This window comes from Bos grunniens, chromosome 8, assembly GCF_055505025.1.
Source record: "Bos grunniens cultivar Pamir isolate PY7600 chromosome 8, Bosgru_T2T1.0, whole genome shotgun sequence".
In the NCBI taxonomy this organism is placed as follows: domain Eukaryota; kingdom Metazoa; phylum Chordata; class Mammalia; order Artiodactyla; family Bovidae; genus Bos; species Bos grunniens.
Window position 1 is genome coordinate 23,561,424 of NC_141172.1, and position 25,743 is coordinate 23,587,166.

General features: G+C 35.5%; 1 protein-coding gene across 5 annotated transcripts in view; it reads right to left on the reverse strand.

Annotated features, from left to right (window-relative positions):
* Positions 1–25,743, reverse strand: part of DENND4C (DENN domain containing 4C) — a 124,702-nt gene that overhangs the window by 50,578 nt on the left and 48,381 nt on the right. For 4 of the 5 annotated variants that reach the window (XR_015169494.1, XM_086414949.1, XM_086414950.1 and 1 more), the window contains 9 exons: positions 25,445–25,589; positions 22,202–22,377; positions 15,015–15,115; positions 14,224–14,442; positions 8,490–8,635; positions 6,750–6,785; positions 6,530–6,660; positions 4,549–4,681; positions 2,194–2,400 (listed from right to left, as the gene is read on the reverse strand). Coding sequence is in view for 4 of the 5 variants with exons in the window: in XM_086414949.1 (XP_086271075.1) it covers positions 2,194–2,400; positions 4,549–4,681; positions 6,530–6,660; positions 6,750–6,785; positions 8,490–8,635; positions 14,224–14,442; positions 15,015–15,115; positions 22,202–22,377; positions 25,445–25,589 (1,294 nt within the window). In the remaining variant the exon portion in view is untranslated. Of the gene's footprint in view, positions 1–2,193; positions 2,401–4,548; positions 4,682–6,529; positions 6,661–6,749; positions 6,786–8,489; positions 8,636–14,223; positions 14,443–15,014; positions 15,116–22,201; positions 22,378–25,444; positions 25,590–25,743 lie in introns of those variants that run through there. The other variant, XM_086414951.1, reaches the window with a different exon arrangement.

A 25,743-nucleotide genomic window follows, 5' to 3' on the forward strand; every position in this document is an offset into this window, starting at 1 on the left:
TAAGCCTTAAGAAAGGTCAGTTTCTACTTCTCTCTCTTGAAACACATGCTCTTGGAGTGCTAAGCTATCATAGGAAAAGCCCAAGTATCACATGGAGGGGTCTGAGACTATATGGAGGAAGAGCGGTCCATCTGAGCCTGGTTTTCCAGATAACCTTGCCAAGGTACCTAGGCTGGTATTTGAGTTAAGCTGTCTTAAGTTTTACAAACATAACATGCAGATCACAAAGCTGTCAAATTAAAACAAACATTAAGCATATGAATGAGACAGTGGTTTCTAATGGAGTATGAACCTAAAAATCAAAACCACTTACTTGCTAGGTGGGCTTATATATGTGTCATTCATCTAAGTTTCAAATTTTCTTTCTTTGTAAAATGTAACATTATAATATATAATTGCCTCAAAGAGTTGCTGGGAATACCAAAAGAAATAATTACATAAAAATATTGTGAAAAATTTTAATGTGCAATCCTATATGTAATCAATAAATAAAATGCATCAAATATGTCAAGCAAATATATCCTTAAAGTTTTAAAATAAACACTTCTTTCTTCCAGTTGTAGAGATGTAATTATCTCAGGTGACTACAAATCTGTCAATATAACTTGTTATAAGTAGGAATACAACAAATTAACCTCCAAATTTTAAGCCTCCTATCAGAATGTTTATTGGGAAAATAATCTAAAAACATTTTTTAGCTTACTAGTTGTATCTGCTGCATGTTAGAAAACAAGAAAATGTAATTACTTACTTGTAACTACCGTAGAACCTTAACACATACATATAGAGGAAACAACTTTTCAGGAAATTTGTCTTATGAACTTACCAAAGAAACTTAACCAAGTAATGTGCTGTGACTTTACAGTGCAGTAACAACTAATACTAGCTCTCTCATGGAGCATATTTTAAAGCACTTTAAAAATATGATATGCTTTCACAAAGTTGAAATATATCCTAAAATATATCTTAGATACAAAAACTAACTCTATCAGAATAAAATTTTAAAAACATATGAGGTACAAAACACTAATACTGATCAAACACTTTTAATTTCCGAACAGTTTTATAAACATCAGATGACAGAATATGTAATCAAATGTGAGAATGGATATGTTAGTATTTGTTCTGTAACTCTGTATTTGAAGTTTTTTATAACATACAGATAATACTTTGAGAAAAACAAGTTTAGTGTGGTTACAAGCATTATTAAATCTTAATAAGGTACATGCTTTATTAGATTCAGATCTTTTTTATTTTAAAAGAGGAAAAAATTAAACATAAAAATTACTCTATCACGTGCCCTTCTTCAATTATATTTCTCTTCAAATCTTGTGCTGTCTCCTTCTTCCCAAATACCCATTACTCTGAATTTTTATTTCAACTATATTTTAAATTCTAATCTGGTTCTTATATCATTTACAGTTATTTTAACACGAAAATAATTTTTTAAGGGAAAAACAATAAAGAGGAGAACTAAATCAGTAACTCAGTTTCTTCAGCTGTCTGTTGGATAACACCGCTGCCTATCTCTGAGGATGGTTCTGAGCCTGAAGAGGTTCAGCACATTGTTGACTGAGCACTGACTATCAGGTACTCATCTAGACACATGTACATTAACAGATTTAACCATGAAATTAACCATCTGAGGAAAGGAACTAAATATCACTATACTGCAGACGTTTCTATTACATGGAGCTACTGGCATCTAGTGGGTGGAGCCAAGGATACTGCTAAACATTCTAGATGTATAGGAAAGGACCTCACAATAAATAATTATGTGGGCCAAAATGTCAACAGTGCCAAGGCTGAGCAACTCAGACCTCCAGCTTCAGATACATAATATCTGAATCACAGATAGGTTATGTAATCCACCTACGACACAGGTCCTAAGTGGAAAGCCACTTACTAAAAGCCTATTTGCTTCTTAGTAAAGTTATCTCAAGAATAAAATAATCAATATTTTTTCTATTTATCAAGGGTAAATAACCTGGTCCAAGTAAGTCAATCCTTGTTGAATTTCAAAGCAATAACTTTTAAATAAATGTATTTAAAAATAAACAATAGGTATTAGCTCTATGAAACAGGGTAACAGTTTAATGAAAATACCTGAGGTTACTGAAAGCAACTGAGACCTAAATTTTCTTAAAAATATAAATAGAATTTATCTTAGTAACAACTCAGTGTTATACTTGCCTCATCTAGAGGATCCACATCTGTTTTCCTCATCTTAATAAGCACATCATATGCCTGCTGAAGTGCTCTGACCTTAGGATGAGAAACTCTAACATAGGCTGGGAGACAAATAAACCATAAACTGTAACAGTGACTGAAGAGACACTTGGCCCACTGTGGTGGATTTGTGTAACATCTCCTCGCCAACTTATGAGCTGTTTTTATCTCCTAGAAAGAGAATAAATAAAAAATTATGACATTCATTAAAAATTATTAGGATGACAGGAAAAATGAAAAGCAAAAAGGAGAGAAGAATTTAATGTAAAATTTGACTCTGAAATCAAGCATTTCATATTTTTGCTTTTGTGAATGGCTTCCTACTTAGTGCCACATGGTTCTTTTTATAGGAGCACTTTATACTGTTTTAACTATTTTTTTGGCAAGCATGCATCTCCCAAGAGAATAGAAATTCCTTAAAAATGGATATCATTCATGTGATAATAATATAATGGGTAATTAAGTGCTCTTCACAGATATGGCACTCAAATGCTTGATGAATGAAAGGGATTTAGCCATTCATAGCTTATGAGTTCTATAATATCATTCTTGAAAAGTCAGAGCCTTTTCACTCTTCTCCCAACTAAAATGTTTAAGATGTTCTGAGTGCTGAGTTATTCCCCAAGATTTATATCTACCTTCTGTGTTAATTCCATCACAGATTCTTTTAAATCACCTATTCCTTTGCAGGCAACATATTCTGAGAAAGATCACAGACGTCCCTACCTAATAGTTTGATAGGTATATTTTCTACTTCTGATTTTCATTCTGATATAGGCGGAAGATAGAAAAGGCATCAAATCTGCTGAGCTTTATCGAACTCTACAGACATTCAGAAACTACAGAGCCCTCCACATGTCAGACTGACACTGTCAGCCTTGCATTACAGACCCCTCTGTTGGATGTGTTCTAAATAAACATACTGTTATGAGCTCTATTTCCGAGAGATGTGCCTGGAAAGAAAATTCTGGGGCAAATGAAATCTAGAGACTTAGTAGCAAAATTCTCCCATTTTAAAAAACTTGCCTTTTATTAAGCTGATAACAGTACATATATTTTTAAAAATTCCCCTCAGACACACTGAGAGAACTGTGTACTATATGAGATTAAAGACCACCTCAAGTTACCTCTAGGATTTGAGGGACTGCACTCGAACTGGTAAAACCGGAACTAAGGATTTCATTCTGAAATTTTCCATGTTTTGGAGACCCCCCAAATATCAGTATATACATATGTATATATATAAAGGATGTTTGATTTTAACTTGCACCTAACCATAGTTTAACTCTTTATACCTAAATCAAATACAGTATTAAAGCAAGATGTCGAGGTTGTCCTAAGTTAACTCCCTTTATAATGTAATATTCAGTATAAAATATATTTATACTAACCATGAGGAAAAATTAAAATCACAATGAGATACCACTTCGTATGCACTAGATGGCTAAACCCAAAAAGACAGACGATAACAAGAATGTGGTGAAATTCCCACTGCTGGTGGGAATTTTAAATGGTATGCCCACTTTGGAAAATAGTTTGACAATTTCTCAGGTTAAACACAGTGTAACTACATGACACAGCAATTCTACTTAGGCATATACCCAAAGAAATGAAAACATAACCACACAAACATTTGTACACAAATGTTTACAGGACTACTATGCATAATAGCCAAAAACAAAGAACCAACCACATGTACATGAATGGATAAAATATTCCACACAATGGAATATTATTCAGCAATAAAAATACGTGAAATACTGATATATTCTGCAACACTGATGAACCTTAAAAACATGCTAGGTGAAAAAAGCCAGTCACAAAAGACCACAAACTGTACAATTCCATTTTTATGAAATGCCCAGAATAGGCAAAACTATAGAGACAGAAAACAGATTAATGATTGCCTGAGGCTATGGAGGATGGAGGAACTAGGGGAGTTAACAGCTTAGGGATGTGGGCTTTCTCTTTAGGGTGATGAAAATGTTCTATAATTGGCTGTGGTGGTAGCTGCACAACCCTGTGAATGTACTGAAAGCCAGAGAGTATACTTAAAAGAGTGAATTGTACGGCATGTGAATTATATTTCAATAAAGTTTTCTAAAACTGTATTTAGTTCCCAAGCTTCTCTTAGAACATAAACATAAGCATTCAAAACCTTCACCCTCAAATTGTAAGTAGGGTTGCAAAAAATCAATTTTAATTCATTAACAACCATAGTGGATCTTCAAATAATTCCTGTGGGTGATAAGTCTAAACTATGAGCTACATATCATATATACATAGTTTACATTTTAAATTAGATAAAGAATATCTGACCTGTTTAGTTCTCTTAGCCATGAGAGCTGGACTGTTTGTAATGCTACTGCCAGTAGGGTGTCTACTAAAACAAAGTTTCAACTCCTGTGGTCTGTCAAAAAGCTTAAGGTCCAGTCTTGGAAAGTATTTGTAACTAAAATAAAAAGCAAAAATAGAACTGCTGATTTAAAATACATTAACTCTTCATATTATTTCAGAATTTAGGTAAATATTTCTAAACCTCAAATGTAACCAACATTATTCTCCAAAATCCTTGTATACACATTTCTTTTTCAGATATGTAGGATGATGTAATTATAAGATAAGTAGACTATCTACATGGAGACTTTGGCTCCTCCCCATCCTATATGTTATTTTCAACCAATGCCTAAAACACAGAAAACCCTGATATTTTGACTTTGAAGAATTAATAACTCTTTCAACAGAACACATGTATTCAATGATAATTTATATTAAAACATTTAGTATATATATTTTGTAATTTTGTTTCTTTATAAAAGTACCTTGTATTCATATAAAAGGAAAAATACCATAATAGTTTTATATTAGGGATGTACCATAATTTAACAAATTCTTTACTGTTTGAACATTTGTAGGTTGTTTTTCAACTTTGTACATTTATCTTTGTGAATATTTTGCTTAATTTCTTAGCATAAGACCCTATAAGAGTTTTCTATGGTAAATGCCTATCAAGAAAATAAAAATTATTATAATCACTGTCAAATTATTTCCAGAAAAGTTATACTCATATCTTCAAGTTGATAGAATAAAAATGCTTCTACTCATCATTTGATTTGCATTTCTTTAAATACTAGAAAAGCTTAACATACTTTCATATTATTGACTATTGGGATTTCTTCTCAGAAACGGCCTACTTATTTCCTCTGGCCAATTTCCTTCTGAAATATATTACCTTTCCTATTTGATATACTTATCTGTCAACACCTGATTTACTTATTTGTCAATACCTGCATTCCAATGTATAGTGATTAAAGTCAAAGTAAAAAAAGAGCTCTCTTTCTATAATCGACATGCAATCAAAAGAGTACTTAATTAAATCACTCAATCTCAGGCATACAGTCTTCATTCTTATGTAGTCCTACTAAGATTATATATTAATTTTATTTTTAGAAACAGTTCTTTTATATTCCCACTGCCCTAGAAATTCTTTTATGAATATAGCCTAAGAAAGTAACAGTGTGTACACACAAAGATATAGATAGCAGAAAACTACAAATGAATTCCATAGGAAACTAGTTTAATTGCATGCAATGTAGTTACTCAAAATGACATGGCACAAAAATATTTATTGGCATGGAAAAATGTTCAGACCATTAAAGGTACACACACATCACAACAAATATGTGCAAGATGAACTAATATTTGTTTTCAGTAAATTCAAATATATGTACAAAAAAGACAAAAACATATATATATGATTATTAACAGACATTAAGTATTAGTGCTAAAATGATGTGCTAATTATTTTTGTGTGGTTTTCTGAATGTATTAAAGTATTACCATGATCATAATAATAAACAAACTTTTTAATTTCTTAAAAGATTCCCATCCAAATTCTCTAAGTTTATTTTAATAAAGAGTGATTCCCGGCCCTCTACTTTTAAGTGATAGCTTACTAATGCATAAGAATTTCACAGTTTTTCACTGACAACAAAAACACCCCAAAAGGAGGGGATCCTCACAAACATTTTTCTTCTTCAGAAATGAAAATTTTAAAGATTAAAATGCGGTAAATGTTTAGGTTAATAGTGATCAGCATCTGGCTTCCCTTCAAACAGGGCAGTCCAGTTCTTAAATTACAATCCCTGGTGGTATCTCCACAGAATATTCATCTCCACCAGTTCACAGAATACATTTTGAAAATGACCTTTACAAATGATCAATATACGTATCTACTAATAGTTGCAAAAGATCAAGCTATTAAATTGTATCCAAACAACTTCAGAACCATTCCTGGTACCTGTACTTGGGTGACAGGTCCTTTCCGTCATCAGGAGGTGGCTCGGGTGGCATTATGAATACAGTGTGCTCACTTTTCTGTGAATCGTCTAGCTCTATCAATTTGGTATCTTCTGCTGAATCAACGTCAACCTAAAAATAATGGTTTTCTTCAATTAATTTGCATATCAGCAAGACCTGATTCTAAAATGTTGAAACTTGTATTTAAGAAAAAAATATACCTTGTCTGTTTTCTCTGTGCCTTTATCAGGGAACAACTAGGAAAAAAAGGAATTCTCAGTGAAAATGTCTACTATGAATTTAACAGAGATTATCTTAAATTCTAGTTTAAAAAACTATTCTTTTTAATACCAGGCAGATATGAAACACTTCACAATGTATTTGGTGGACCCCATACTTGTATAATATTTCTCTTTTGACTATTAGGATAGAAAACAATTCATTTTGACTAGTTCATATATCCCTCTTTAGAAGGAAAAGATAGGCAATCATAAGAACCTGATTTCTCAAACCAAAAATTTCATTATTAACAAACTCCTGCATTACTGATTGATAATATCTGTGCTTAGTTGCTCAGTCACGTTCAACTCTTTGCGACCTCATGGACTGTAGTCCGCAGGCTCTTCAGTCCATGGAATCTTCCAAACAAGCATGATTGACAATATCCAAGCTTCTCTAACTGAATGATACTGGACTATTGGACTATTTAAGTAAACAAAAAAGTTGAAAAGTTTAAATCGTATTCCTAGAGTTTCAGATCACACTGATGTAATGGGAGAAAATTATGCAAGTCTTCTAAGATACACAAATCATTAGGAGCCTATAAAATTACAATGTCATAATATTCTACCTTTTTTGATACAATCTCTAATTTTATAAATACAGTTTGCATAAACAATAAGTCCTACAACCCACCTAGCAAAAATAAGAGCTCTACGAAAAATGAGAAAAAATATGTGAGCTATCACTGTCAGAAATCAACATAGAAGTACCATGGTGGTCCACTGGTTACGAATCTGCCTGTCAACGCAAAGAACACGGGTTTGATCCCTGGTCTGGGAAGGTTCCACATGCCGTGGGGCAACTAAGCTCGTGCACCACAACTACTGAGCCAGAGTACTGTAAGTACTAAACCCCTCGCACCCTAGAGTCCATACTCCGCAACATAAGAAGCCACTGCAAAGAGAAGCCCTTACATGGCAACTACAGAGCGGCCCCCTGCACTCAGCAACCAGAAAAAGCCTGCATGCAGCATGAATGCCTCATGCTGCCCTTCATCACAGGCAAAAATAAATAAATTTTAAAAAGTCAACTTTAAGTTTTTATGAGTGAGTAAAGCCTTAACATATTTCCAAAGTTTCCATCAGGACAAAAGAAATATATCAGCAAAAGTATCTGGAAAGACACTAAAACAAACAAACAAACAAAACCCCACAGGATTTCCATTACCCACAAAACTAACCTTTTTTTTTGGTTTGTTTTTTGGGGGTTTCTGTATAGCTGCCCTGTGTGGCTTGTGGAAACTTAGTTCCCTGAATACTGACTGAACCTGGGCCCCTGGCAGTGAAAGCAAGGTGTCCTAATCACTGGACCACCAGGGAATTCCCAAAACTAAACTTTTTTTAATGAACTACTAAATCTTATCTTAGTCATGTTAAAAAAAAAAAAATGATTCAGGAGTTTCAGTGATGTTCTTAGTACTTGATACAAAACAAAAGTGAGATTCAGAGAAAAATTAGCTATGTTTGGTAGTATTAGACACCACAAAGGGAAACAATTCTTACATTAAGTGTAGCACTGAACATTTGCGTGTGTGCTCATGTGCACAAACACACACACACAAACACCAGAACGTCAATGCTTTCCTCAGATCATTCGGGCTAATAAAACAATAATGATTATAAAGATAAACAAATTATTAAAGCTTTTCTTTAATACTGATTTACAGGACAAACTTTTACCTTTTCTATGCAGTCATCAAAAAAAGCCAATCCAGTATCTTTATCACTTACAAAACTACATTCTTCAATGAAACGAATAAAAATCTGTGTTTTGGATAAAAGGGTGTAGAATTTTGTATAGGCACGATCTCGACTTTTTAAAAATCCTGAAGAAAATAAAATTAGAATTAAATTCAGATTTCAAAGCAGAACTAGATGTATTATTTTTAAACTTTTATATATACTTTTTTATCTTTATATACATACATATATAAAGGGACCATAGTCCCTTATGCCTAATTCAACCATGAAAACTCTTAACTTATACCATTAACCTTTTCACTGAAATATGAATCTCCTAAAAGGAGTCTCTAGCTCTACAGATCTCAAGTAGAAAATTTCTGATACTCTACATACTCTAAAGCAGGAAGGGCTAAATCTTTCCTCTGCAATGCTACCAATTACTTCTGTATCATCTTATAAACACGTCTGCTCTTCTGGCTCTTATTTTATCCATTCCTCGACTAACTGTAGACAGCTGCTGACTTTAGAAATACTCTTTCCTTCATCCACTGAAGAGCAGGGCACCTAATTCAAAGTCTTCTCTCCAACTCGTCCTATCATCATTCTTCAACACCCATAAAACCCAACCATCCAACATTTCAGAGTTTTAAATTCCTTAATTTTCAATAATCTATGGTCTGCTGCTGCTGCTGCTGCTAAGTCGCTTCAGTCGTGTCCGACTCTGTGCGACCCCATAGACGGCAGCCCACCAGGCTCCCCCGTCCCTGGGATTCTCCAGGCAAGAACACTGGAGTGGGTTGCCACTTTCTTCTCCAGTGCGTGAAAGTGAAAAGTGAAAGAGAAGTTGCTCAGTCTCGTCCGACTCCCAGCGACCGCATGGACTGCAGCCCACCAGGCTCCTCCGTCCATGGGATTCTCCACGCAAGAGTACTGGAGTGGGGTGCCACTGCCTTCTCCCAGCTCCACATCAATCACCAACTTCTATACATAGCTTCATACTCCCTGGACTTTTCTTCGTAGAACTATAAACAGCTTTGCCTCCCAAATCTCTAATTTACAAGTTACTCTGTTACTCCTGTCTATCTGGTATGCTTAAGTTCTTCCTACCAAGCCTTTTGTGAGGGATAATATGCAATCCATTCACCCTTTTACATTCTACATACATCCTTCTATCTTCATGTCTTTAACACTGATTCCATGTCCATTTTCATTATTTTGTCAACACTCTCAATTTTTATGCCCTTTGGTCTTCTTTGTCAAACTCATCTAGTATAACCTAGCTCTGGAGCAATACATTGTCTGCTTTCTCTGGATCTGCACCAGTGTGGCTGAGCGCAAGTTGGGTGGGTGGTGGGGGGTGGAGTTACATAACTAGGTGAATCAAAACCACTTAACTTACACCTTTATCCCTGACCTGTAATCACACTACGTTTCTGGAGTCTGAACTTCCTTTACTCGTGTTTTCACAGTTATTTTCAGTGTTTAAATGTTCTCCCTCCATGTTCTCCCCCTCATCCCTGCATGGTGATAAACTGCAGAGAAAATGGAAATCATTAAGTGAGAACTACATTATCTCACTATAAAATCTATGACTCTTTCTGCTTTCATTTATTCCTTACCACGTTTTACAGTGAGTATGACCCTCCCCTCCTATCTAAGGCCAAGCCCACCATGAGCCTGGGATACAGCTCTTTCAGTGTTCTCTGGAAGATTCTATTAGCTAGTAACCAGTATACTCAAGTCTCTCTCATTTCAAAAATCTTTCCTCAAACATTTTTCCAAAGAGGACATTCAGAGGGCCAATAAGAACATAAAAAGATGCTCAATATCATTAATCATTAGAGAAAGCAAATCAAAACCACAATGAGACATCATCTCACACCTTTCAGAATGGCTATCATCAAAAAGGACAAAATTAACAAATGTTAGTGAGGAGGTGGAGAAAAGCAAACCCTCATTCACTGTTGGTGGAAATGAAAATTGATGGCACCGCTGTGGAAAACAGTATGGAGGTTCCTCAGAAAACTAAAAATAGAATTACCATATGATCCAGCAATTCCACACTCCAGGATACATATCCAGAAAAAACAAAAACACTAATTCACAAAGATATATGCACTCCAATATTCACAGCTGCACTATTTATAATAGTCAAGACAAGGAAGTAACCTAACTAGTCAACAGATGGATGGATAAAGCAGTTGTGATACACACACACACACACACACGCATATACATAATAGACTATTACTCATTCATAAATAAGAATGAAATTCTGCCATTTCCAACAACACAGATGAGTTTAATGCTTAGTGAAACAAGTGAAACACAGAAAAATACTCTATATTATCACTTATATATGGAATCTAAAAAATAAAACAGATTAGTAAATATGATAAAAAAAGAATTCACAGATATAGAAAACAAACTAGTGGCTACCAGTGGGGAGAGGGAAGCAGGGAGGGGTTAGATAGGGGTAGGGGATTAAGAAGTACAAACTATCATGCATAAGATAAATAAGCTATGAGGACACACAGCACAGGGAATATAGTCGGTATTTTATAACAGCTATAAATGGAGGGCGTGTGTGCGTGTCTGTGGCTAAGTTGCTTCAATCGTGTCCAACTCTGTGCTACTCTACAGTCTGCAGCCTGCCAAGCTCCTCTGTCCACGGGATTCTCTAAGCAACAAGCTGGAGTGGGTTGCTATCCCCTCCTCCAGGGAATCTTCCCAACCCAGGGACTGAACCTGCATCTCTTACATCTCCTGCACTAGCAGGTGGGTTCTTTACCACTAGTGCCACCTGGGAAGCCCCCATAAACGGAGTATAGCCTGCAAATATTGTGAATTACTATGCTGTGTTGTACACCTGTAACATATAAATGCTGCACATCAATTATAATTCAACAAAATAAATAAATAAAATGAAAAACTTTTCCTTAACAAATAATTAGATCCTTCCCCTCTCTGCCATTTTTCTTCTCAATAAAGGGCCTTAAATAAACAATAAACCATCCACTTGGTTGTTAAAGACATGCAGCTCCAAGTCGTTCTTAACATCTCCCTCTTACATCCCATATTCAATTGCCAAGCTCTATTCAATTTACATCCTAAAAATCACGTTTCCATTCATGCTATCAAATAATCCAGGTCACTTCATTTGAACCAATGCAATAATCAACTAATAAGTAGATCCACACTTTGGGTGCCTCCAATTGAACCTCTGCAGAGGAGTCAAAGAGGTTTTTTTGTTTGTTTGTTTTACAAATGCAAACCTGATCCTATTACCTACTTATATATCCCTCACTGACTTGCGATTACTCTTGGAATAAACACTGAAATCCTTCATTGTTCCTAAAAGAGCCAACACGATCTGGCTTTCATCCAGCATTTCAAGCATGGTTTTTAAGGTCAGTTTTTCCTCCACCCTTTCTGTTATGCTTCAGGGCATTCCACATGCTGTTGTCCTTACTAGATCACCTTGAAATATTACTTAGTTGAGAAAAGCTCCAATAAAACAGAAATAAATAATTCCTACCAAGCAGTAACAAGAAGTCTTTTCTTCTAATGGATCTAGGCAATGATCAGTAAAGGCTACTAATATAATTAAATGAAAGGCTGATGGGGAAATTATAATGAATTGAATGAGTCTGATAACACCTGAACCCATGGATCAATCTTTCAGTTCAGTTCAGTCGCTCAGTCATGTCCAACTCTGCGACGCCATGAATCACAGCACGCCAGGCCTCCCTGTCCATCACCAACTCCTGGAGTTTACTTAAACTCATGTCCATGAGTCAGTGACACCATCCAACCATCTCATCCTCTGTCGTCCCCTTCTCCTCCTGCCTTCAATCTTTCCCAGCATCAGGGTCTTTTCCAGTGAGTCAGTTCTTCGAATCAGGTGGCCAAAGGATTGGAGTTTCAGCTTTAGCATCAGTCCTTCCAGTGAATATTCAGGACTCATTTCCTTTAGGATGGACTGGTTGGATCTCCTTGCTGTCCAAGGGACTCTCAAGAGTCTTCTCCAGCAGCACAGTTCAAAAGCATCAATTCTTCGGCGCTCACCTTTCTTCACAGTCCAACTCTCACATCCATACATGACCACTGGAAAAACCATAACTTTGACTAGATGGACCTTTGCTGGTAAAGTAATTTCTCTGCTATTTAATATGCTGCCCAGGTTGATCATCAGAGAAGGCAATGGCACCCTACTCCAGTACTCTTGCCTGGAAAATCCCCATGGATGGAGGAGCCTGGTGGGCTGCAGTCCATGGGGTCGCTAAGAGTCGGACACGACTGAGCGACTTCACTTTCACTTTTCACTTTCATGCACTGGAGAAGGAAACAGCAACCCATTCCAGTGTTCTTGCCTGGAGAATCCCAGGGACGGGGGAGCCTGGTGGGCTGCCACCTATGGGTCGCACACGACTGAAGCGACTTAGCAGTAGTAGCAGCAGGTTGATTATAGCAATTATATCCATTCTTTAAAGTCATGCTCTTCTTTCATGAAGTCTTCCAAAGAGTTCATGATGAGTATCTTTAAGAATGTTTCCTTTTTCTGAATGTTTATGCCCTCTCACTGAATGATTATGTAAAATCTTTTTCTTGAGTATTTGTTCTATTTCTTAAAACATGTTAAATTATTTTCCATTGGGTATCCCAAGGAGATAGATTTTATACTCCTCTATGTCCCTAAATCCAACCAGTCCATTCTGAAGGAGATCAGCCCTGGGATTTCTTTGGAAGGAATGATGCTAAAGCTGAAACTCCAGTACTTTGGCCACCTCACGCCAAGAGTTGACTCACTGGAAAAGACTCTGATGCTGGGAGGGATTGGGGGCAGGAGGAGAAGGGGACGATGGAGGATGAGATGGCTGGATGGCATCACTGACTCGATGGATGTGAGTCTGAGCGAACTCCGGGAGTTGGTGATGGACAGGGAGGCCTGGCGTGCTGTGATTCATGGAGTCGGACACAACTGAGAGACTAAACTGACTGACTGACTGATATCCCTAAATAATAACTAATTGGACTTAGTAAGTGGTAATTAAATATTTGAGAAATAAGTCATCCTAAACCAGAAATGAGAAAAGATAAAAGGATTATTGGGGAAATACAGATTAAAAAAAACAATAACTGCAGGGCCAAACTATAGATATGTAAAATAATTATCGTTATGAATACTGATGTATCTGTAAGTTTTCCACTATATATATAAGAACTGCTGAATACCAACACAAATTTTTGTAATTTCCTAAAACTACAAATACTAAAGAGAATGAGTATGGTATTTTCCTCTGGAACAAGGCTGTACTTTTCAAAAAATTTTAAACACTGGTGGCTTTATTCCAAAAACTATTTGTTAGAGAATACTGTAAAGCCAAAAATGTATAAGGTCAAAAATTATATAAAGCTGAGAAAACACCTAAAAGCAAATGACCAGCTTCATTCTACTGAGATAACTGGTCACAGAATACTATAAATATAAGCAACATCTTTGACATTTCATAATTAAACACCTCCAATTTCAAATTTCTCAGGAAGAAAAATAAGGTATAAAAGTCAAAAGAAATTCTATTCATAGAACTAGATTACAAATACACAGAAGATCACCATATTTTAATATAAATTTCTAAGATCTTATATAGTAAATACTTCTTGGCAGTACTACCAAAGAGAAAATTTTTTCATTTCAATAAAAAGTATTTATATTTTCAATGCTACTTACCCTGTCGGTCAAACAATGAATCAGCAGCTGTAGCTTTATTTGAAGGAGCCTCTGTGATTGGTCTGAGATATGTTCTGTAGCCCTTTAAAATCGATGCCATAAAGCGCAAAAATGCCTCTTGAATTTCCATCTCAAGTTGTGTCATCTTCTTTTGCCAAGAGAAATCTGCTTCAATTGGAGTCATCTCAATTGCTGAACCTTCTTGAGTTTTTCGGTGAACTGACAAATGAAGAAAGAGAAATAAATGACATTAATACATAATGTTATACATATATAATAACTCAACAATTAAGGGAATTGTCAAAATAGAGCCCATGGCTTCTTGAAACTCCTCTCCGCATTAGTGTGAAGGGTTCACTGGCAGAGGCTCACAGGGAGGCACAGAGAGCACGCTCAGACACCAGGAACCACACAGTAATCTCTCACTACTGGAATTTGTTTTGCAATGAGACTCCCATTAAACACAGCAAAACTACATTTAAATTTAACAAGAATTCTTTTATATACATTCTTTCATTAAAAATATCCCTTCTTATAGTTAGGGAGTTTGGAATTGACATGTACACACCGCAATATTTAAAATGGATAATGAACAAGGACCTATTGTATAGCACAGGGAAATCTGCTCAAAGTTATGTGGCAGCCTGGGTGGGAGGAGAATTTGGGGGAGAATGATACATGTATGGCTGAGTCCCTCTGCTGCTCACCTGAAACTGTCACAATATTGTTAATCAGCTATACTTCAATATAAAATGAAAAGTTTAAAAAAAACTCCTTTTCCTCACATTTACCTGAGAATAGCTGGGGATACAATTTCTTCAAGGTGCTAATCAGATTTTTGCATGGCTTTTTGGGAAGCTGCTTCCAGTTCATGTTCTTCTTTTCATCTGATCTATTAAATAACAACATAATTAATAAAGTCTGTTATAATCTGTCTTTACTTAAACAAAATTCTTATGTCAAACTAAAAAAGAAGATGGAAAGGGTATTTATACTGACGTTACAATTTAAGAGTCTGCATTCTTCAATGATCACTTAAATGATCACTTAAATTCTTAAGTGATTTCCAAGAAGTTCTCTTTTCATTTCAATCAACCTCAGCCAAATTTGGTCATCTCATTCTAACCCTCCAACACAGACTTTCATTAACTGGAGTCATGAATATAACACAAGTCTTGTTTCAAAGTTACATTTTAGAATTATAATATTTTAAGTGTTAAACTTAACTGACTTGAGACTTAAAAGTACCTATTAGAAGCAAATCTCAACAAATATCAGAGTCAGTAACATACAGTCTATATGTTACAAACAGTCACAAACTCTACAAAGATGAAAGCACTATGTGCCAACCATGAGCTGGAGCTAATGCTATATCACTTACCAATATCAATGCTAGAATCTTAAATTCTTAGGTATATATTTCAGGGATATTTTTGAGTATATTAACCATATATTCAAAGAAATATGCATAATAATGATCATAGAGGCTTTGTCCGTACTTTAAAATTTAACTGCAATCTAAATAGCCATCAACACTGGTAAATACTGAAAACAAAGTAGAGCTACATGTATCAACATAGAAATGCTCACAGAAAATGCTAAGGAAAACAGCAAATCAGAAAACTGTACACAGAGGGATGGTATGGGGAGGAAGGAGGAAGGAGGGTTCAGGATAGGGAACACATGTATACCTGTGGCGGATTCATTTTGATATATGGCAAAACCAATACAATATTGTAAAGTTAAAAAATAAAAATACAATTGAAAAAAAAAAGAAAATTGTACAAACGTAAAAACTTTTAAAGCATGCAAAACAAAACATCATTTATACTAGTATAAATATAATGTGTATTGGTGGAATCTGGACTCTTAGTGGAAGATTCATGCAAATTATTTACATTATTCTCTATAATTCTTTGGTATCTAGAACATTTCATAATTGTATAATTAAACATTCAAAACTATTTTATAAATAGTGTTTTGATCTATAGAAATTATACAGAAGTTATTTAAGCCTGGGCAAAATTAACAATCTCTATTATTTTATTCAGAATAGCAAATAAAATGGGGTAAATCTTTGAGTTACAACTTCAAAATAACTTCCAAAGCACCACAGTATATGCAACCTTGAAGTAACTTTTTTAGGGATAGTTACTAAAAAATAACAAAATGTGTACTACAAGAAATATTTAGTGCTTGCCAAGTAGTTCATTGTTTCCAGGCGATAAGTAAATCTAAATGTCCACAGTGGAGATCGATCAAGTAGGTGCACTAAGAGGATATGGAGCTCACTTTCTCCCATCAATACATCAGAAAATACACTGACACGTGGAACAATTCTCATGAAAAACTAACTGAAAACTGGCAGGTGAACTACTGTACCACTAAGGCAATAAGACAGATACACACGGAAGGAAAGAAAAGTGATTTGAGTTGGGACCTGTGTCCATGGAGGGGACTCAGAGGAAAAAGAAGATTATAAGGTGGACACCCACCCAGGGGAGGGAGCAGTGAGAGTCAAATGCAGGGCACCCCAGTCCAGGAATCCTATGCAGGGGAGACAAGCCTGTTTGGAGAACTGCTGGGACTAACAAGAGGTAAAAGAAAAACAAATTTTTCAAAATGGAAACCGTTTAAGAGCTCTCAAGAATAACATTAAATGTACCAATATTCACCTTATAGGGAGGGGTACCAGAAAACAGAAGAGGGGGTCAAAAATGTATTTAAGTAGATTATAGCTTAAAAACTCCCCAAACCTGAGAAAAGAAACATATCCAGATAAAGGAAGCACAGAGGATCCCAAACAAGGTGAACCCAAACAGACCCACATCAAGAGATACCATACTTAAAATGGCAGAAGTTAAAAGTAAACAGTAAATTCTAAAGGTAGAAAAAGAAAAACAGACACTCTGAACAGACCAATCACTAGTACTAAACTTGAATTTGCAATTTAAAAAATTCCCAGAAAACAAAGTCCAGGACCAGGCAGTTCCTCAGGGAAATTCTACCAAACTTCTCTTTCTAACAGTACTGCAAATTATTAAAGAGGATGAAACACTCTCAAATTCATCACCACCAATACCCTGTTATCAAATCCAGACAAAGGCACTACAAAAAAGACAATTACAGGCCAATATCTTTGAATATAGATGCAAAAATTCTCATCAAAATATTAGCAAATCAAATCCAACAATATATAAAAAGGATCATACACCACAATAAAGTTGGACTTACTCTAGCAACACCAGGATGGTTAAATATAAAGAAATCAATCAACGTGACACACCACAAAAGGAGAGGAAAACCACGTGATCATTTCAACGGATACTGTAAAAGCAAATGACAAAATTCAACCACCACCATAAAAACTCTCAATGAAGTGGCTACAGAGGGAACAAATCTCAACATAATTAAGGCCATATATGACAATTCACAGCTAACATCATATTCAGTGGTGAAAAGCTGACATCCTTCCTGTTAAATTAAGCATCCAAATTGGAAGGGAAGATGTCAAACTGTTACTCTTTATAGATGACAGGATACTTTATATAGAAAACCCTAGAAGTACAACACAGATGAACTTACCTACAAAACAGGAAGAGATTCACAGACACAGAGAACAGACTGGTGGCTGACAAAGGGGAACAGGGGAGGGAGACAGATGGACTGGGAGTTTGGGGATGGAAGATGCAAACTATTACATTCAGAATGGATAAACAAACCCTAATGTACAGCACAGGGAACTGTATTCAGTATCCTGTGATATACCATAGTGGAAAAGAATATTAAAAAATAATGTATGTATGTGTGTGTATCACTGAGTCATTATACTGTACAGCAGAAGCTGGCACAACATTGTAAATCAACTCTACTTCAATTAAAAAAAATTTTTGAAGAAAATCCTAAAGTCTCCACACAAAGACTATTAGAACTAATAAATGAATTCAGCAAGCTTGCAGGATACAAGATTAATAGACAGAAATCTATTGCTTTTCTATACAGCAATAATGAATTATCAGAAAGTTTTTTAAGTAAATCCCATTTAAAACTGTATCAAAAAGAATAAAATATCCAGAAATAAACTTAACCAAGAATATGAAAGACCTCTGAAAAGTCATGGAAGGAAAGTGGAGATGATACAAAATGGAAAAATATCTCTTGCTCTTCTTGAACTGGAAGAATTAATATCACTAAAATGGTCATATTACTCAAAGTAATCTACAGATTTAATACAACCCCATCAAAATATTCATAACATTTTTCACAGAAATAGAACAAGTAATCCTAAAATTCATGAACAACCACAAAAGACCTCAAATTACCAAAGCAATCCTGAGGAGAAAGAACAAAGCTGAAAGTATCACATTCCCAATTTCTACTGTACTACAAAGTTACAGTGATCAAAACAGCAAAAACAAAACAAAACAAAACACAGCAACAGCACATTTTATGTCTGGCAAAACACCAGACACATAGATAACTGAACTACACAGAAAGCCCAGAAATAAACCCATGCATCTACAATCTATTAATCCACGATAAAGGAGGCAAGATTTACAATGAAGAAAAGAGAGTTTTTTCAAATATTGGTGCTGGGAAAACTGGAGAGCTACAGGTAGAACAAATGAGATTAGAACATTCCCTCACACCAAATATCCAAACAAATTCACAACAGATTAAAGACCTAAACATATGACCTGAAACCATAAAACTCTAAGACAAAGAGAACAAAGGCAAGACACCCTTTGACATAAATCATAGCAGTATTTTTAGCATCACTCCCCTAAGGCAAAATAAAGGCAAAAATAAACAAATGAGAACTAAGTAAACTTAAAAGCTTTTGAACAGCAAAGGAAATCATCAACAAATCAAAATGATAACCTATGGAATAGAAGAAAATATCTGCAAATGATGTGACCAACAAGGAATTAACACCCAAAACATCTCATACAACTCAGTATCAAAAAAGCAAACAATACAACTCATTATCAGCTCATACAACTTATTATCAAAAAAGCAAACAATGCAATAAAAAAAATGGGCAGAAAGAACTCAAGAGACATTTTTTCCAAATACATACAGATAGCTAACAGGCACATGAAAAGATGCTCAATATCACTAATTACTACAGAAGTGAAAGTCAAAACAATTTTGAGATGTCACCTCCTATCTGTCAGAATGGCTATTATCAAAAAGAAGACAAATAAATGCTGGTGATGATGTAGAGAAAAGAGGACACTCATACGCTGTTGGTGGAAATGTAAATTGGTAGTGGCACTATGGAAAAAAGTATGGAGGTTCCTCAAAAAACTAAAAATAGAATTACCATATGACCCAGCAAATCCACTCCTGGGTATATGTCCAGAAAAAAAGAAAACACTAATTTGAAAAGATATATGCACCCCATTATTCATAGCAGCACTATTTACAACTGCCAAAACACGGAAGCAACCCGTGTCCATCAACGGATAGATGAATAAAAATTATTAACAGACTGGTTCCAAATAGGGTAAGGAGTACGTCAAGGCTGTATATTGTCACCCTGCTTATTTAACTTATATGAAGAGTACATCATGAGAACGCTGGGCTGGAAGAAGCATAAGCCAGAATCAAGACTGCCAGGAGAAATATCAATAACTTCGGATATCCAGATGACATCACCCTTACGGTAGAAAGCAAAGAAGAACTAAAGAGCCTCTTGATGAAAGTGAAAGAGGAGAGTGACAAAGTTGGCTTGAAAGTCAACATTCAGAAAACGAAGATCATGGCATCTGGTCCCATTACTTCATGGCAAATAGATGGGGAAACAATGGAAACAGTAACAGACTTTATTTTGGGGGTCTCCAAAATCACTGCAGATGGTGACTGCAGCCATGAAATTAAAAAATGCTTGCTCCCTGGAAGAAAAGTGATAACCAACCTAGACAGCATATTAAAAAGCAGAGACATTACTTTACCAACAAAGGTTCGTCTAGTCAAAGCTTTGGTTTTCCAGTAGTCATGTATGGACATGAGAGTTGGACTATAAAGAAAGCTGAGCACCGAAGAATCGATGCTTTTGAACTGTGGTACTGGAGAAGACTCCTGAGAGTCCTTTGGGACTGCAAGGAGGTCTAAACCAGTCCATCCTAATGGAAACAGTCCTGAATATTCAGACTGATGCTGAACCTGAAGCTCTAATAGTCTGGCCGCCTGATGCAAAGAACTAACTCATTGGAAAAGACCCTGATGCTGGGAATGATTGAAGGCAGGAGGAGAAGGGGACGACAGAAGATGAAACAGTTGAATAGCATCATGGACTCAATGGACAATGAGTTTAAGCAAGCTCCGGGAGTTGGTGATGGACAGGAAAGCCTGGCATGCTGCAGTTCATGGGGTCGCAGAGTCGGACACAACCGAGTGACTGAACTGAACAGACTGGTAAAAAAAAGAGTGAGATTCTGCCATTTGCAGCATCACGGATGGTCTAGAGAATATTATGCCTAGTAAAATGAGTCAGACAAAGATAAATACTATGTGATATCATTTATATGTAGAATCTAAATACAAAACAAAAAAAAATGAACACAGCAAAACACACTCACATTTATAGAAAACAAACTAACGGTTACCAGTAGAGAGAAAAAAGGGGAGAGGGGCACGATAAGGGTATAGGATTAAAAGACACAAACTACTATATACAAAATAAATAAGCAACAAGGATATACTGTATAGCAAGGGTCCTCAACCTCTGAGCCTTAGACAGGTACTTTAATGGCAGTATTAGATTAGAAATAAAGTGTACAATAAATGTAATGTTGCTCAAATCATCCCCTAACCACTCCACCCACCCCCAGTCCATGGAAAAATTATCTTCCAAGAAACTGGTCCCTGGTACCACCCAGTTTGGGGACCACTGCTGTACAGCACAAGGAATTATAGCCATTAGCTTTTAGTAACTTTTATTGGAATATAAGCTATAAAAATACTATATCACTATGCTGTACACCTGAAAATGGTGTAATATTGTAAATCAACTATACTTCAATTCTTAAAAAGTATTGAAAGCTCAAATAAACAAACGTATGGAGCTATAACAATACCACAATTACAGTTTTCAAAATACAATGGTAGATTCATTTCAAAATTATTTTTTAAGGTACATCAAATGTTTTCTTCCTTCCTTAAGTTATTCTTTGGGTTGATGCAAGCCTATTTTCCCCAACCAATTCTACTGCTGTAACCACTGAAGTCTCATCCCAAATTCTTCCTCTATTCATTTTCTACAAATATCAAACAGGAAAGAATAAAAGCACTCCAGGATCTGGAATCTGTCACTTACACTAAGGAACTTTCATTATTTACTGCTCTTTCCCACTTTGTTGTTGCTGTTTTTGGGCGATGGGATGTGGAGGGAGCGCCTAAACATCCATCTAGAACTGGATGGATGAAGCTGCTTTTACGAGTGTGGTACTCTACTCTCTGAACCCTCAGTTATACCACTGCCATACAAATTTATCACCTCTGTAAACACAAACTGTGACTGATTTTTAGTATCAATTTCTCTACAATCCCTGTAAAATTCAAATCTCGAACTGAGGCAACAGCATAATATTACCCTATATTGTGACCAAGGTCACTATGTTGTGACTTACACATGGGTTCTGAATTAAACCTAGATATCACAGCTCTTGAGCTCTGAAAGCAGGGTTTACCCTTTTTCTTTTTAAGAATCCATATTATCTTCTGATAAACATAAACATCTCCTGCCTACTGTTAAGATTATTATCCAATATAAACTATTATAATACTGAACACATTGAATCTTTTTCAAACCACATAACATTCTAGGATTCTGATACCTGTCCTGATTGAGAATCACTGAATTGAAGACATATTAACAACTTTTAAAAGTAGCAATTTGTATATGCTTTCAAAGAGCTATAATTACATGTGGAGAAAAATATAAAGGGAGATAATATAAAAAGAACCAACTTACAGATATAACATGTTTGTATCCAAGTCAATGCAAACAACATCTTGTGGTGGGTCATGAAGATCAAAATACCTTGAGTCAACTCCAACTATAAATGGTAAAGGTGCACTGAGCACTGCCGCCAGTAAAAGAGGACAAAGGGGAATATATGGGCACTGCCACTGAAATGGAAAGATCATCTGGGAAAAAAGTTTTAAAAAATTAACCAACTTTTAAATTTGCAATGAGAATTACGTAATTAATATTACAGAAAGGGACCGTTAAAAAGCAGCTAAAGTCTAGTTTCTTTCACTTTAAACTTCATTCCAAAATATAAATGACTATAAAACATTACAGGTTAATCCTATGAACCGATATGATTAAAACCTTTAGACATGACAATGATCATAAGCACAATTAAAATGCTAACAGCTCTTTGAACGTTAATTCTAATGTCTATAGAAAATCCACATTCCTATTTTATGGAGAAAGTGAGAGGAAAAAATTGATGGAAATTTTATAAAACAAATTCATGATTTTTAACTGATGCATTTCATCCATCTATTAAATTTCAAGATAACCTCTGATTAAAATTCAACTAAGAACATCAAAATGAAACAAAAAATTTAATCAATTATCTCAGGAATAGTAACAGTCAACTAAAAATTTCAACAAAAAATTTTCCTAACTGCCCAAATAAACACAAAATGATCCACTTCAACCAATATTAAAATTTTAATCACTGATGACAAAATCTTTCCTCTATTATAAAAATCTTTGTAATCTTTCAAGGTCTAGTTCAATTGTCACCTTACACATCATTATTCACCCAAATAATTACCTATAGCATTTACTACCTCTGCCAATTATTCCAGATGATTACATAGAATTGGAATTTTGTCTTCAATCATTTACTTGCTTTCTGGCAACTGAGCACTTAACATGTACCAAAAACTGTTCTACATTGATGGGGCTATAATGGTGTATAAAACAAAGATCCATGCCCTCATGAAGTTTATAGTACAGCATAAGAGTCAGCAAACTTTTTCTGTAAAATATACAGAATATTTTATGGCTTGCAAACCATAATGCGTCTGTCACAAATAACTCTGCCTTCATGTATGAAAGCAGAGGAAATATATAAATAAACAGCCTATGTTACAGTAAAACATATTTATGAAAAACAAACGGCAGCCAGGATTTGACTCAAACACCTGGTCTAGCAGGAAGAGAGAAAACAAAAAGAAGACATAATAAACAGACTATATGCCATGTGAGAGAGTGCTAAGTGCTATGAGGGAAAAAAAAAAAAAAACAGTAAAGCCAAGAAAAAGGTACTAGAGTTTAGAACAGTAGAGAAGAAAGAGGCAAAGTAGGCTAACAGGCCAAACAGGGTAGGCCTCATTAAGAAAGAGACACTGGGCTGAAACTTGAAGGTGGTGAGGGATTTAGTCAAGGCGATACCTAGGAGAAGAGCACTTTGAAGGAAAGGAACAGTCAGGGCAAAGACGGTATGGTGTGAGGATTGCCTAATATGCTCCAGGGGTAGCACAGGCCAGCGCAGCTGGAGCAGAGTGAGCAAAAGGGAGAGAAGTCAAAAATGAGATCAGAGAGCAGAGGGGCAGAACTGCTTGCAAGGGACCTTGCAAGGACTCCAGATTTCCTCCAGTGAAAATTGACTACCTTCCATTCAACAAAAGGTACGTTACACCTCCAACTATGTAAGAAATTTCAGAATAAAACTACTGAACAACAAAATACAACATCCTTATCTTCATCTTTGACTTTTGCAGCACAATCAAAAATACAGTCAATTTCACAAAAATACTCACTGGTTCCACCAATTCTTGCTATAGTGAAGTGAAGTCACTCAGTCGTGTCCGATTCTTTGCGACCCCATGGACTGTAGCTTTCCAGGCTCCTCTGTCCATGGGATTTTCCAGGCAATAGTTCTGGAGTGGATTGCCATTTCCTTCTCCAGGGGATCTTCCCAACCCAGGGATCAAACCCAGGTCTACCACATTGTAGACAGATGCTTTACTATATGAGCCATAAGGGAGGGCTCCATTAACTCTTCAATATTCTTTGATATTAAAATTATTCTCCTTTTGCAGAATTTATCCTGTCACCATTCTTTTCAATTTTCTTCTCTTTAAATAAGTTGCCTTACTATCAAATCCTCATTTATCAATAGTCTTACAAGCAACATCAGTTACATAAATTTCAAGCAATCTTGCATTTTATTAAGATTTCCAAGTTCACACTGCAAGAGACTAAACTACAAAGATTCAGACAGAGGGCAGTAGATAATCCCTAAAGTTTTATAGGAAGGAATATTTGAGTGGGAACTTCCTAAAACTAGTCAGTTCATTAACAAATATTTTCATGTTATAACTACTTTTGCTTTCACATGCAACTGGGGAGGTTTGGAATAATCAGTATATAACTAGGATCTTTGCCCCCTATGAACCATCTCAAATAGTTATTAGTGTTTTCAGTCCTAGCAGCATTTCTTTGACCAGATTAAGATCTTGGAGACATATCCCATTTGTTGATTCAACAAGTATTTACTGAGTGTTTACTCCATGATATTAACTGTAATAAGTGCTGAGGACATAGGAGTGAAAAAGAGACCTAGATCCTTACCTCCATGACAGTAAAATGGGGAAGGGAAGAGAGGAGAGTCTACCATTTTAAATTAAACAAATAATGGAAGATAGAGAAATGGAACATCCAAAATTCAACATTATGGACCTATAAAGCCCTAATGATCAGACCTCTTTCTAATTGCAATGGGATGCCATCAAGAGATTTTAAAACAGGAGAGGACTTAAATTTTTATTTATGCTTTTCACAATAGCAAAGCATTTGTACATAATTCAATTTTACAATCACCTAGATTTTCCTGTATGTTACTGGCCACAATGATCAAAGGCTCAAATTGGGAGAAATTAGTCATGCCCACAATTTTAGGGCAGCTGAAACTGACTAGAGCTTCTCATTTAATACAGTAAGCTTCATTCACAAGTTCTATTTTTATGTAATCATATAGCTTCTCTGAAGAACTCCAAGATATGAAAAATTAGAAACTAAAATTTTCTCTCAATACAAATTACTTTTTTTCTTTATATTATCTCTTTGCCACCCTATTACATTTATGTTAAACATTTAGTGGTAATTTCAAAGTTGCTTTCATTGAAGGAAATTTTCCTTCAGAGTAAAAATTCTCTCAAGAATTCTGTACTAAAAAGAAAATTCTATACTTACAGCTACAACAGCTTCAGCTACTCCAGTCAACACAGCTGGCCTCAGAGAATGCAGCAAAATCTTACTCTCAAGTAAAACAAAGAGCAGGAGTGTTGCACAATTCTCAGGACCCAGATTCATTAACAAGGTGCTAAAGTTAGCTCCACTAGAAAAGGAGAGAAAAGATTATGAACTATTTCACCAAAAGGTATTAAGATTTGCTTATTAAATTATTTTCTGAATATTTATAAATTGAGAATATAATATTAGCCTCAAGTCCTGATTTAGGACCTGATTTAGTTTTTATCACTGAAAAGTAG